This window comes from Oncorhynchus masou, chromosome 30, assembly GCF_036934945.1.
Source record: "Oncorhynchus masou masou isolate Uvic2021 chromosome 30, UVic_Omas_1.1, whole genome shotgun sequence".
NCBI lineage: Eukaryota > Metazoa > Chordata > Actinopteri > Salmoniformes > Salmonidae > Oncorhynchus > Oncorhynchus masou.
The window spans coordinates 301,833-317,644 of record NC_088241.1 but is presented as its reverse complement, the minus strand read 5'-3'; the positions used below and the strand labels follow the sequence as shown (position 1 = coordinate 317,644).

At 45.3% G+C, this 15,812-nt stretch overlaps 1 protein-coding gene across 1 annotated transcript in view; it reads left to right on the top strand.

Moving 5' to 3' along the window:
* The first annotated feature begins 2,673 nt into the window (after positions 1-2,673).
* LOC135521716 (cadherin-17-like) overlaps positions 2,674-15,812 on the top strand; it is a 28,294-nt gene continuing 15,155 nt past the window's right edge. Inside the window, exons 1-7 of the mRNA XM_064947392.1 lie at positions 2,674-2,756; positions 10,744-10,825; positions 11,353-11,442; positions 11,531-11,668; positions 12,676-12,811; positions 12,946-13,104; positions 13,471-13,623. Coding sequence (XP_064803464.1) covers positions 10,775-10,825; positions 11,353-11,442; positions 11,531-11,668; positions 12,676-12,811; positions 12,946-13,104; positions 13,471-13,623 — 727 coding nt within the window. The 5' untranslated portion in view covers positions 2,674-2,756; positions 10,744-10,774. The remainder of the gene's footprint in view (positions 2,757-10,743; positions 10,826-11,352; positions 11,443-11,530; positions 11,669-12,675; positions 12,812-12,945; positions 13,105-13,470; positions 13,624-15,812) is intronic.

Here is a 15,812-nt window from a genome sequence, read left to right as displayed (position 1 = left end):
GGCCTGCTTTTCTTCAGCAGGGACAGGGAAGATGGTTAATATTGATGGGAAGATGGATGGAGCCAAATACAGGACCATTCTAGAAGAAAACCTGATGGAGTCTGCAAAAGACCTGAGACTGGGACGGAGATTTGTCTTCCAACAAGATAATGATCCAAAACATAAAGCAAAATCTACAATGGAATGGTTCAAAAATAAACATATCCAGGTGTTAGAATGGCCAAGTCAAAGTCCAGACCTGAATCCAATCGAGAATCTGTGGAAAGAACTGAAAACTGCTGTTCACAAATGCTCTCCATCCAACCTCACTGAGCTCGAGCTGTTTTGCAAGGAGGAATGGGAAAAAATTTCAGTCTCTCGATGTGCAAAACTGATAGAGACATACCCCAAGTGACTTACAGCTGTAATCGCAGCAAAAGGTGGCGCTAAAAAGTATTAACTTAAGGGGGCTGAATAATTTTGCACGCCCAATTTTTCAGTTTTTGATTTGTTAAAAAAGTTTGAAATATCCAATAAATGTCGTTCCACTTCATGATTGTGTCCCACTTGTTGTTGATTCTTCACAAAAAAATACAGTTTTATATCTTTATGTTTGAAGCCTGAAATGTGGCAAAAGGTCGCAAAGTTCAAGGGGGCCGAATACTTTCGCAAGGCACTGTATGTGTATGTGTATGTGTGCATGCGCGTGTATTTGCGTTCCTTATCTCAGAGGCAAGGTAGGTTATACATTTGGGTAATTCTCAACTAACCACATGGTACCTTTAGTTTAGAACACTGGTTTTAAACTTTTTAATTTATTTTAAATTTTACCTTTATTTAACTAGGCAAGTCAGTTAAGAACAAATTCTTATTTACAATGACGGCCTACCCCGGCCAAACCCAGATGACGCTCCCAATCACAGCCGGAGGTGATGCAGCCTGGAGCCTTTTGAATCTTCTTGTGATGCTAAGTGCACAACACCAAGTCAGCAACTGTAAATACAACCAGATCACCTGGCCTGTCGGACTATTTGGGATACAGTTCCTCATTCCACCAATCAGCACACTGTATCAGTTCATTATTACAGGAGACCTATCAGAGGTGTGTGTCTGTGTGAGAAGCAGTCATATCTGTGTCTCAGCTAAGCTCCTCTAAACAGCTTACTACTAGACATTCTCAGACAGGAAGCAGTCATATCTGTGTCTCAGCTAAGCTCCTCTAAACAGCTTACTACTAGACATTCTCAGACAGGAAGCAGTCAAATCTGTGTCTCAGCTAAGCTCCTCTAAACAGCTTACTACTAGACATTCTCAGACAGGAAGCAGTCATATCTGTGTCTCAGCTAAGCTCCTCTAAACAGCTAACTACTAGACATTCTCAGACAGGAAGCAGTCATATCTGTGTCTCAGCTAAGCTCCTCTAAACAGCTTACTACTAGACATTCTCAGACAGGAAGCAGTCATATCTGTGTCTCAGCTAAGCTCCTCTAAACAGCTTACTACTAGACATTCTCAGACAGGAAGCAGTCATATCTGTGTCTCAGCTAAGCTCCTCTAAACAGCTAACTACTAGACATTCTCAGACAGGAAGCAGTCATATCTGTGTCTCAGCTAAGCTCCTCTAAACAGCTTACTACTAGACATTCTCAGACAGGAAGCAGTCATATCTGTGTCTCAGCTAAGCTCCTCTAAACAGCTTACTACTAGACATTCTCAGACAGGAAGCAGTCATATCTGTGTCTCAGCTAAGCTCCTCTAAACAGCTAACTACTAGACATTCTCAGACAGGAAGCAGTCATATCTGTGTCTCAGCTAAGCTCCTCTAAACAGCTTACTACTAGACATTCTCAGACAGGAAGCAGTCATATCTGTGTCTCAGCTAAGCTCCTCTAAACAGCTTACTACTAGACATTCTCAGACAGGAAGCAGTCATATCTGTGTCTCAGCTAAGCTCCTCTAAACAGCTAACTACTAGACATTCTCAAACAGGAAGCAGTCATATCTGTGTCTCAGCTAAGCTCCTCTAAACAGCTTACTACTAGACATTCTCAGACAGGAAGCAGTCATATCTGTGTCTCAGCTAAGCTCCTCTAAACAGCTTACTACTAGACATTCTCAGACAGGAAGCAGTCATATCTGTGTCTCAGCTAAGCTCCTCTAAACAGCTTACTACTAGACATTCTCAGACAGGAAGCAGTCATATCTGTGTCTCAGCTAAGCTCCTCTAAACAGCTTACTACTAGACATTCTCAGACAGGAAGCAGTTCATAAAGCCAAAGTCCGCTTTGAGCGAGAATTTTTTCCAGTCCTTTGTAATCCCCACCTCCACCCTTACAGATTGTTCAGTCTGCCGGCTGGTTTTGACTGTGCGGTGATGAGTCCAGTAGCCAGTTGTATGGTTCTACAGAGATGAGCCTTTGGCTTGTAGGAACAGTAAGAACTCTAATAGGGGCTTAAGCACTGAATATTCATACATACATTACAACCTACAGTACTTTGGTTCCTGTGTCCTGTTCATGGTTGCCATTCTGTGACGATCATGTTATATTATACTATAATAATGTTATATTAATTTATTACATCCCTTAGTTACACTCACTTCTCCTGTCCCCCTGTTTCTCTATTGGCTCGGCCTGTTGTAGGGGCGGGGAGATTAGACAATGAATAGGTTCAATAAAGTATTGCTTGTTAATGCTGAGTTAACGTTTGACCAGGCTGGATGGGGCAGGAGTGATCACACTACAGTCGAAGGAGTGAAACGGGAACTCTTAAGCAAGGTATGTCTCTTCCTCTCTGACTCTTTCTCTCCCTATCTCTCTTTCTCTCTCTCTGTCTCTGTCTTTTTCTGTAATGAATGTTGAGTTGAAGCCTGTATCTATATATTGGTTACTTCTGTTTTCTATGTGCGTGTTTAATAATATTGAGCATTTTCCATTAGGGGATTTCTTTTGGGTGTGTGTTATGATCTTGACTTGACTTTGCCAGCCTGTGTGTATATATGGCATCTTGAAGTCTGTGTTATTGAGCACCACTGTCCTGGGGCCACTGTGGCCTCTGGGCTCTGGTTTCTGGGTCAGACACAGGGGCCTGGGTTTGATCAGTCTGGTCTAGTCTGGTCTGGTCTTGGGGGCAGAAAGACACTAAAGGTCACTCAGTGTCGGCCTTCTAGAGTCAGGCAAACATCAGGCCTCCCACAAAGTTAGAAAAATGCATTCTACAGGTTGAGATTCATCAGTTTTTATAAGGGAGACATGTCCCAACATGTCAGAGTAGTGTGTTTCCTTTAGTCCTCCATTTGGTGCTTGTCTGGAGGTGCCGGTTTGCTGTGTTCTGATCCCCATGTGTTGAGCATGATTAGTTATGGCGATTCTGGCGTGTGTCAGTCAGCCATTCAGTCAGTCAGCCAGTCAGCAGGGACAGAACTCCTGGTGACACAGAGAGTGCATAGAGCCAGCGGGAAAGAGATGTAACAGGTGACTACTGGAAGACAATTTGTGTTTTAGGAGAAGGTCGTAGAAAAGGTCATAGCAGTAGGTAGATAGTGAGACAGGTAATGGAAGTTCTATGTAGACACCACAGGTGGCTGGTGGCACCTTAGTTGGGGAGGACAGGCTCATAGTAATGGCAAGCATGGAATAAATGGAATGGTGTCGAACACATCAAACACATGGTTTCTATGTGTTTGATACCATTCACTCCATTCCAGACATTATTATGAGTCATCCTCCCCTCAGCAGCCATCAGAGGTAGGGGAAATGAAATGGAGTGTGGAGCATATCGTGCTGTGAGCGAAGCAAAGGTCATCTGCAGCGGCAAGCCTCAAAGTCACATTCACACTCTTAATGTCCCCCTATCACCTCTCTCTGCCCTCTGCAAAGACTGGTCATACACATAGACTCACACGTACTGGACACACTATAGACTCACATGTACTGGACACACTGTAGACTCACATGTACTGGACACAATATAGACTCACATGTACTGGACACACTATAGACTCACTTGTACTGGACACACTATAGACTCACATGTACTGGACACACTATAGACTCACTTGTACTGGACACACTATAGACTCACATGTACTGGACACACGACAGACTCACATGTACTGGACACTATAGACTCACATGTACTGGACACACTATAGACTCACTTGTACTGGACACACTATAGACTCACATGCACTGGACACACTATAGACTCACTTGTACTGGACACACTATAGACTCACATGCACTGGACACACTATAGACTCATGTACTGGACACACTAATAGACTCATGTACTGGACATACTATAGACTCACATGTACTGGACACACTATAGACTCACATGTACTGGACACACTGAGGATGTGTACATAACAGAATGTCCTGTAGCCTGTCATGGAGACGTGTACATAACAGAATGTCCTGTAGCCTGTCATGGAGACGTGTACATAACAGAATGTCCTGTAGCCTGTCATGAGGATGTGTACATAACAGAATGTCCTGTAGCCTGTCATGGAGACGTGTCCATAACAGAATGTCCTGTAGCCTGTCATGAGGATGTGTACATAACAGAATGTCCTGTAGCCTGTCATGGAGACGTGTACATAACAGAATGTCCTGTAGCCTGTCATGGAGACGTGTACATAACAGAATGTCCTGTAGCCTGTCATGGAGACGTGTACATAACAGAATGTCCTGTAGCCTGTCATAAGGATGTGTACATAACAGAATGTCCTGTAGCCTGTCATGGAGACGTGTACATAACAGAATGTCCTGTAGCCTGTCATGGAGACGTGTACATAACAGAATGTCCTGTAGCCTGTCATAAGGATGTGTACATAACATAATGTCCTGTAGCCTGTCATAAGGATGTGTACATAACAGAATGTCCTGTAGCCTGTCATGGAGACGTGTACATAACAGAATGTCCTGTAGCCTGTCATGAGGATGTGTACATAACAGAATGTCCTGTAGCCTGTCATGAGGATGTGTACATAACAGAATGTCCTGTAGCCTGTCATGAGGATGTGTACATAACAGAATGTCCTGTAGCCTGTCATGAGGATGTGTACATAACAGAATGTCCTGTAGCCTGTCATGAGGATGTGTACATAACAGAATGTCCTGTAGCCTGTCATGAGGATGTGTACATAACAGAATGTCCTGTAGCCTGTCATGGAGACGTGTACATAACAGAATGTCCTGTAGCCTGTCATGAGGATGTGTACATAACAGAATGTCCTGTAGCCTGTCATGGAGACGTGTACATAACAGAATGTCCTGTAGCCTGTCATGGAGACGTGTACATAACAGAATGTCCTGTAGCCTGTCATGGAGACGTGTACATAACAGAATGTCCTGTAGCCTGTCATGGAGACGTCTTAGTCATTTAGCAGACTCTATTATTCAGAGTGACTTACAATAAGTGCGTTCATCTTAAGACACTGTAGCTCGGTGAGACAACAACACATCACAATGGTATCAGGTACATTTTCCCTCAACAAAGTATTTATCAGCAAAGTCAGTGCAAGTGGAGAAAGAGAAATGCCTTTTTTGTGGTGGGGTTTCAGATGTTTTCGAAAGATGGGCAGGGACTCTGTTGTATATATACAGTTCAAGTCGGAAGTTTACTGACAAATACATTTAAACTCAGTTTTTCACAATTCCTGGCATTTAATCCTTGTAAAAATTCCCTGTCTTAGGTCCGTTAAGATCACCACTTTATTTAAAAAATGTGAAATGTCAGAATAATAGTAGAGAGAATTATTTATTTCAGCTTTTATTTCTTTCATCACATTTAACATTACATTTAAGTCATTTAGCAGACGCTCTTATCCAGAGCGACTTACAAATTGGTGAATTCACCTTCTGACATCCAGTGGAACAGCCACTTTACAATAGTGCATCACATTCCCAGTGGGTCAGAAGTTTACATACACTCAATTAGTATTTGGTAGCATTGCCTTTAAATTGTTTAACTTGGGTCAAATGTTTTGGGTAGCCTTCCACAAGCTTCCCACAATAAGTTGGGTGAATTTGTGGCCCATGTAACTAAGTCAGGTTTTTAAAAAATTTTTTATTTTACTAGGCAAGTCAGTTAAGAACAAATTCTTATTTTCAATGACGGCCTAGGAACAGTGGGTTAACTGCCTGTTCAGGGGCAGAACAACAGATTTTGTACCTTGTCAGCTCGGGGATTTGAACTTGCAAACTTTCAGTTACTAGTCCAATGCTCTAACCACTAGGCCACACTGTAGGCCTCCTTGCTTGCACACGCTTTTCAGTTCTGCCCACAAATTTTCTATGGGATTGAGGTCAGGGTTTTGTGATGGCCACTCCAATACCTTGACTTTGTTGTCCTTAAGCCATGTTGCCACAACTTTGGAAGTATGCTTGGGGTCATTGTCCATTTGGGAGACCCATTTGCGACCAAGCTTTAACTTCCTGACTGATGTCTTGAGATGTTGCTTCAATATATCCACATAATTTTCTTCCCTCATCTATATTGTGAAGTGCACCAGTCCCTCCCGCAGCAAAGCACCCCCACAACATGATGCTGCCACCCCCGTGCTTCACTGTTGGGATGGTGTTCTTTGGCTTGCAAACCTCCCCATTTTTCCTCCAAACATAACGATGGTCATTATGGCCAAACAGTTCCATTTTTGTTTCATCAGACCAGATGACCTTTCTCCAAAAAGTACGATCTTTGTCCCCATGTGCAGTTGCAAACCATAGTCTGACTTTTTTTTATGGGGGTTCCTTGCTGAGCGGCCTTTCAGGTTATGTCAATATAGGACTCTTTTTAATGTGGATATAGATACGTTCGTACCTGTTTCCTCCAGCATCTTCATAAGGTCCTTTGCTGTTGTTCTGGGATTGATTTGCACTTTTCGCACCAAAGTATGTTAATCTCTAGGAGACAGAACGCGTCCTTCCTGAGCGGTGTGACGGCTGTGTGGTCCCATGGTGTTCATACTTGCGTACTATTGTTTGTACAGATGAATGTGGTAACTTCAGGCATTTGGAAATTGCTCCCAAGGATGAACCAGACTTGTGGAGGTCTGCAATTTTGTTTTTCTGAGGTCTTGGCAGATTTCTTTTGATTTTCCCTTGATGTCAAGCAAAGAGGCACTGAGTTTGAAGGTAGGTCTTGAAATACATCCACAGGTACACCTCCAATTGACTCAAATTATGTCAATTAGCCTATCAGAAGCTTCTAAAGCCATGACATCATTTTCAGGAATGTTCCAAGCTATTTAAAGGCACAGTCAACTTAGTCTGTGTGAACTTCTGACCAACTGGAATTGTGATACAATGAATTATAAGTGAAATATTCTGTCTGTAAACTTGTGTCATGCACAAAGTGGATGTCCTAACCAACTTCCCAAAACTATAGTTTGTTAACAAGACATTTGTGGAGTGGTTGAAAAAATAGTTTTAATGACTCCAACCTAAGTGTATGTAAACTTCCGACTTCAACTGTATATATACAGTGCCTTCGGAAAGTATTCAGACTCATTGACTTTTACACATTTTGTTACGTTACAGCCTTATTCTAAAATTGATTAAATAAATGTTTTTCCTCATCAATCTACACACAGTACCCCGTAATGACAAAAACAAAAACAAGTTTTTAGAAATGTTTGCACATGTATAAAAAATTCAAAACAGAAATACCTTATTTACATAAGTATTCCAGACCCTTTGCTATGAGACTCGAATTTAAGCATCCTGTTTCCATTGATCATCTTTAAGATGTTTCTACCTGTGGTAAATTAAATTGATTTGACCTGATTTGGAAAGGCACACACCTGTCTATAAAAGTTCCCACAGTTGACAGTGCATGTCAGAGCAAAAACCAAGCCATGAGGTTGAAAGAATTGACCGTAGAGCTCTGAGTCAGAATTGTGCCGAGGCACAGATCTGGGGAAGGGTGCCAAAACATATCTGCAGCATTGAAGGTCCCCAACAACACAGTGGCCTCCATCATTCTTAAATGGAAGAAGTTTAGAACCACAAAGACTCTTCCTGGAGCTGGTCACCTAGCAAAAACTGAGCATTCGGGGGAGAAGGGTCTTGGTCAGGGAGGTGACCAAGAATCCGATTGTCACTCTCGCAGAGCTCTAGAGGTCCTCTGTGGAGATGGAAGTAACTTCCAGAAGGACAACCATCTCTGCAGCACTCCACCAATCAGGCCTTTATGGTAGAGTGGCCAAGCAGATGCCACTCCTCAGTTAAAGGCACATGAAGTCCCGCTTGGAGTTTGCCAAAAGGCACCTAAAGGACTCTCAGACCATGAGAAACAAGATTATCTGATCTGATGAAACCAAGATTTGGCCTAAATGCCAAGCGTCATGTCTGGAGGAAACCTGGCACAATCCCTACGGTCAAGCATGGTGGTGGCAGCATCATGCTGTGGGGATGTTTATCAGTGGCAGGGACTGGGAGACTAGCCAGGATCGAGGCAAAGATGAATGGAGCAAAGGACAGAGAGATCCTTGATGAAAACCTGCTCCAGGGCATTCAGGACCTCAGACTGGGGCGAAGGTTCACCTTCCAACAGGACAACGACCCTGAGCACACAGGCAACACAATGCAGGAGTGGCTTCAGGACAAGTCTCTGAATGTCCTTGAGTGGCCCAGCCAGAGTCTGGACTTGAACCCAATTGAACTTCTCTGGAGAGACCTGAAAATAGCTGTGTAGCGGCACTCCCCATCCAACCTAACAGAGCTTGAGAGGATCTGCAGAGAAGAATGGGAGAAACTCCCAAAATACAAGTGTGCAAAGCTTGTAGCGTCATACCCAAGTATACTCGAGGTTGTAATCGCTGCCAAAGGTGCTTCAACAAAGTACTGAGTAAAGGGTCTGAATACTTATGAAAATGTGATATTTCAGTTTTATATTTGTAGTAAATTAGCAACATTTTCTAAAAACCAGTTTCTGCTTTGTCATTATTTTTTTGTTTCTCTATGACTGTGCTGCTGTTGGGGCAAGGAGGAGCTCACAGACGGACACTATTTCAATCTACAGTAATACACACACACCTTTAGGGTGGTCTTACTCTCTCTGTTCACCTGCCCTAAACTGTTATATCAGGCTCTGAGGTCACTGTCAGGTCATGGGGGAGTCCGACACCTGAGTGACCTTTCACTAACTAATTAGTCACGTCTGTAGGGGGAGGGGGGTGGTGGTCATCCAGTCATCTTCAAAAGGGAATACTTCCTCTAGATAGCCTAGCTACCTGTCCACTCTGCTCCTAGAGCTTAAAACTCCCATGTATGGTCAGTCATGGCTGCCGCTGGCTCAGATTTTCTGTTTCTAACCAGGAGCAGGGGCTTTCTGGTTGAGTGGGAGGAGTCCTGCACATGGAGGCCATTGACTTCCCCATCAGCTCAAAGTCTTGAGTGAGAGAGTGAGAGAGAGATAGTGTGGCACAGGCAGGGGACAGTTGGACTACAGTACACTCCTTTAGTGGATCCCTGTTAGTGATACTAAGATAGAGAGATAGTGTGGTCCCGGCAGGGGACAGTTGGACTACAGTACACTCCTTTAGTGGATCCCTGTTAGTGATACTAAGATAGAGAGATAGTGTGGTCCCGGCAGGGACAGTTGGACTACAGTACACTCCTTTAGTGGATCCCTGTTAGTGATACTAAGATAGAGAGATAGTGTGGTCCCGGCAGGGGACAGTTGGACTACAGTACACTCCTTTAGTGGATCCCTGTTAGTGATACTAAGATAGGGAGATAGTGTGGTCCCGGCAGGGGACAGTTGGACTACAGTACACTCCTTTAGTGGATCCCTGTTAGTGATACTAAGATAGAGAGATAGTGTGGTCCCGGCAGGGGACAGTTGGACTACAGTAAACTCCTTTAGTGGATCCCTGTTAGTGATACTAAGATAGAGAGATAGTGTGGTCCCGGCAGGGGACAGTTGGACTACAGTACACTCCTTTAGTGGATCCCTGTTAGTGATACTAAGATAGAGAGATAGTGTGGTCCCGGCAGGGGACAGTTGGACTACAGTACACTCCTTTAGTGGATCCCTGTTAGTGATACTAAGATAGAGAGATAGTGTGGTCCCGGCAGGGGACAGTTGGACTACAGTACACTCCTTTAGTGGATCCCTGTTAGTGATACTAAGATAGAGAGATAGTGTGGTCCTGGCAGGGGACAGTTGGACTACAGTACACTCCCTTAGTGGATCCCTGTTAGTGATACTAAGATAGAGCCTGTTTGCCCTTGACTCTAGTCCTTCAGGTGAATTAGTAACAGACTCTACTACCAGGGAATGTGCTGAAAAACTAACCACTTCTCACCACTGGTGGATCCCCCCCCCCCCCCACACACACACACACCTAGACCAGGTTTTCCTTAACTCGGTCCTTGGCCCCTCCCTGGTTGCACGTTGTGGTTGTTGACATAGCACTACACAGCTGATTCAAATAACCAACTCATCATCAAGCTTTGATGATGTTTCCCAAACTCTCATCTTCACATGACAATGTTACACTAACACAAACAAAGGACCAACCCTATTTGGGAACCAAATCCTAGAGGATGGGTTAGTGCACTGTAGTCAGAGTGCCAGGGAGGAAAAACAAAACGTGCACCCAGGGGGAGGGGGGGGGCAGGGGGGGGGGGCCCAGGGACGAGTTTGAGAAGCCCTGACTTACACAACCTCTCATTGACAAAGGGTTTATTACAGTCTACCTCTGTGTATTCTAATCCTCCTCCACCCCATCCTCTCCATCTCCTCGTCCTCCAGCCCTCTCAGAGTCTCATCCCTGAAGCTCATCATGGCACATCCCACAATGCACCTGCTGCTACTCAGCCTCCTCATCGCCACCGTGAGTTTGAGTTGTATACTGTATTACTCTACATACATGAACTCTTACGTTGATATTTGACTGTCACTGTTTGAGGAGTGAGACTTCTCTGGGTTCTGTTCCGGTTTGTTTCTGCAAGGTGAGCTTTGGCTCTGGTTGGCTTGGAAACGAGCCACAGGGCGTTGTGCTGCCCTCTGTGACTTATTAGCGTTACTGAAAGATTGAATGAAGGACGCACAGGCTCACGCAGGCCAGACAGTCTCCTTCAGTGGAAATCTGTAGAGTCGGGTCAATGAGTAACTGTCCTTCTGCAAGGAGAGAGAGAACGTCTAGCTGTAGTGTTTTGTCCTTGAGAACACCAAGGGTTTTACATTTTCATTACAGCCTGGCACACCGGATTCAACTCATCAAGGTGTTCATTTATAGTTGAGTGATTGAATCAGGAGTGCAAGTACCGGGCTGGTGCAAAAATGTGCAACTCTGGAGCTTTTCAACGACTGGAGTCCAGGAACACTGGTCTACTGTATATTCATCACGTGTTGTGATAGGCTGCTGGGAAAGGCCTGGAGAAGGGACCACTGGAGAACAAGGTTCTAGACGTACCAGAGGGGACACCTGTACCCTACGCCCTCTACCGGGTAACACACACACACACACACATACACACACACACCGGTCCCCTTAATTTCTGGTCTTTGTATTAATATATCCTCCCTCCGTCTGCAGTTCCAAGCGTCCCAGCCCGAGGTTGATGGGTTCAGATTGACAGGAGAGACTGAAGGAAAGATCAGCATCTCAGAGGACGGCTGGCTCTACCTGGAACAGACCCTGGACTGGGCCCACACACAGACACATACTCTGGAGGTGACACACACACACGAACACACACTGACACACATACACACACACACTGTAGAAGTTAACACACACACACACACACTGTAGAAGTTAACACACATACACACACACTGTAGAAGTTAACACACACACACCCACACACTGTAGAAGTTAACACACATACACACACACACTGTAGAAGTTAACACACACACACCCACACACTGTAGAAGTTAACACACACAGACACACACTGTAGAATGTAAAAAAAACACACACAGACAAACACTATAGTAGTTAACATACACAGACCACACAATGTAGTAGTTAACATACACAGACCACACAATGTAGAAGTTAACATACACAGACCACACAATGTAGTAGTTAACATACACAGACCACACAATGTAGTAGTTAACATACACAGACCACACAATGTAGTAGTTAACATACACAGACCACACAATGTAGTAGTTAACATACACAGACCACACAATGTAGTAGTTAACATACACAGACCACACAATGTAGAAGTTAACATACACAGACCACACAATGTAGAAGTTAACATACACAGACCACACACTATAGTAGTTAACATACACAGACCACACAATGTAGAAGTTAACATAAACAGACCACACACTATAGTAGTTAACATACACGTGATACAAGTTAGTATTTGAGTGAACCCAGAGTCTCTGGTGGCACAGCTGGCACTGCAGTACAGCACCCTTAACCACTGCACCACCCGGGAGGCCATAACCTTAACAATTCTGACTTAATACTTAACCTTAAACACATCCAAATTTGACATTTGGAACAACTTCAAAATGTGACGTTTGAGAAACATGGATGAACGTCTAATTCTGACGTGAGACTGTGAGAGCTGGTAGGACACACACACAGACATACACACACTGTCGATTCACAGATCTGACAAGTACCTGCATGCACACACATACACAATGTCATTTAGTATAGACCCACACACACATCACAGCTTCATGTTGTTGTTGTTGTTGTTGTAGCTGGAGGCCTTAGTGGGTTCAGAACCAGTAGAAGGTCCAGTCATCATCACCATCAATGTGTTGGATGTCAACAACCACGCCCCGTCCTTCAACCAGACTGACTACATCGGCATCGTCAAGGAACGTACCCCCGCAGGTCTGTCTGCCTGTCACTCTGTCTGTCACTCTGTCTGACTGACTGTCTGTCACTCTGTCTGACTGACTGTTTGTCTATCCGTCTGTTTGTCTGTCTGTGTGTGTGTTCATTATGTGTGTGTGTGTGTGTTGCAGGTGTTCCATTTGCGCGTGTGTTTGCTACTGACCTGGATGACCCAGAGTCTCCCAACGCCCATCTGAGTTACACCCTGGTCTCCCAGATCCCCAACAGAGACAACACCCTGTTCTTCCAGATCAACAGCAACACAGGAGAGATTTCTACTACTGCCGAGGGTAACACACACACACACACACTCCCGGAGATCCTCAAAGTGCACACACATAGATCATCCCAGATGTTGTGGTCTCTAATCTCATCCTGTATGAGTGCTAATCTGTGAGTTCTGCATCCTTTAATCTCACCCCAGCCCAGATCACCACAACTCAACTCTCATGCTCCAGATTAACACATCAGATTAACACATGCTTGGTGTCAGATTGACCACGTGATTATGTTACTGATTACAGCTGTGTGTGTGTGTGTGTGTGTGTGTGTGTGTGTGTGTGTGTGTGTGTGTGTGTGTGTGTGTGTGTGTGTGTGTGTGTGTGTGTGTGTGTGTGTGTGTGTGTGTGTGTGTGTGTGTGTGTGTGTTCCTGCAGGAGAGCGTCTGCTGAAGGCCAGAGAAAGTGTTATTCATTCCAGAGGAGGGAACTTCAGTGATTCTCTGAAAAAGAGGTTTGATGACTACTGCACCCCCACAGGGGACATCCCTTATGAACTCAACCCCTTCTACAGCTGTGTGCAGAGAGCAGGTCTGTGTGTACTTCACTATATTTACTTGTAGTTTAAGATGAAACTATAAAATCACTATTGTCAGGTAAACCTGACCAAGATGGTCCAAATAGATAGATGATTGAGCCCATAGCAGACCACAAGGGGGGCGGATAAAGAGAAAAAGAGGAGGGCATTTCAGAGAGGAAGCAAATAGAGCAGAGCACATGCAGACACTTGGAAACATGTCAGGCAGAGAGAGAGGTGGGGGATAAAGAGAGAGATAGGGATAGAGAGAGGGAGAAGGATAGAGAGAGCGAGGGATAGAGAGCGAGGGATAGAGACAGGGATAGAGAGAGTGAGGGATAGAGAGCGAGGGATAGAGAGAGTGAGGGATAGAGACAGGGATAGAGAGTGAGGGATAGAGATAGGGATAGAGAGAGTGAGGGATAGAGAGTGAGGGATAGAGAGCGAGAAGGATAGAGAGAGTGAGGGATAGAGAGCGAGGGATAGAGAGAGTGAGGGATAGAGACAGGGATAGAGAGCGAGGGATAGAGAGAGTGAGGGATAGAGACAGGGATAGAGAGCGAGGGATAGAGAGCGAGGGATAGAGAGCGAGGGATAGAGAGAGTGAGGGATAGAGACAGGGATAGAGAGTGAGGGATAGAGACAGGGATAGAGAGCGAGGGATAGAGAGAGCGAGGGATAGAGAGAGTGAGGCATAGAGACAGGGATAGAGAGCGAGGGATAGAGACAGGGATAGAGAGCGAGGGATAGAGAGAGCGAGGGATAGAGAGAGTGAGGCATAGAGAGCGAGGGATAGAGAGAGTGAGGGATAGAGAGTGAGGGATAGAGAGAGCGAGGGATAGAGAGAGTGAGGCATAGAGACAGGGATAGAGAGCGAGGGATAGAGACAGGGATAGAGAGTGAGGGATAGAGAGAGCGAGGGATAGAGAGAGTGAGGCATAGAGAGCGAGGGATAGAGAGAGTGAGAGATAGAGAGAGGCATAGAGAGCGAGGGATAGAGAGAGTGAGGGATAGAGAACGAGGGATAGAGAGAGTGAGGGATAGAGACAGGCATAGAGAGCGAGGGATAGAGACAGGGATAGAGAGCGAGGGATAGAGAGCGAGGGATAGAGAGAGCGAGGGATAGAGACAGGGATAGAGAGTGAGGGATAGAGAGCGAGGGATAGAGACAGGGATAGAGAGTGAGGGATAGAGAGCGAGGGATAGAGAGAGCGAGGGATAGAGAGAGTGAGGCATAGAGACAGGGATAGAGAGCGAGGGATAGAGACAGGGATAGAGAGTGAGGGATAGAGAGAGCGAGGGATAGAGAGAGTGAGGCATAGAGAGCGAGGGATAGAGAGAGTGAGGGATAGAGAGAGGCATAGAGAGCGAGGGATAGAGAGAGTGAGGGATAGAGAACGAGGGATAGAGAGAGTGAGGGATAGAGACAGGCATAGAGAGCGAGGGATAGAGACAGGGATAGAGAGCGAGGGATAGAGAGAGCGAGGGATAGAGAGAGTGAGGCATAGAGAGCGAGGGATAGAGAGAGTGAGGCATAGAGACAGGGATAGAGAGCGAGGGATAGAGACAGGGATAGAGAGCGAGGGATAGAGAGAGCGAGGGATAGAGAGAGTGAGGGATAGAGAGTGAGGGGTAGAGAGTGAGGGATAGAGACAGGCATAGAGAGCGAGGGATAGAAAGAGTGAGGGATAGAGAGAGTGAGGGATAGATAGAGGCATAGAGAGCGAGGGATAGAGAGAGTGAGGGATAGAGAGAGCGAGGGATAGAGAGAGTGAGGGATAGAGACAGGGATAGAGAGCGATGGTTAGAGAGAGTGAGGCATAGAGAGCGAGGGATAGAGAGAGGGAGGGATAGAGAGAGTGAGGGATAGAGAGTGAGGCATAGAGAGCGAGGGATAGAGAGAGTGAGGGATAGAGAGTGAGGCATAGAGAGCGAGGGATAGAGAGAGTGAGGGATAGAGAGTGAGGCATAGAGAGCGAGGGATAGAGAGAGTGAGGGATAGAGAGTGAGGCATAGAGAGCGAGGGATAGAGAGAGTGAGGGATAGAGAGAGTGAGGCATAGAGAGCGAGGGATAGAGAGAGTGAGGGATAGAGAGAGTGAGGGATAGAGAGAGAGAGAGAGAGAGAGCGAGGGATAGAGAGAGCGAGGGATAGAGAGAGTGAGGGATAGAGAGAGTGAGGGATAGAGAGAGCGAGGGATAGA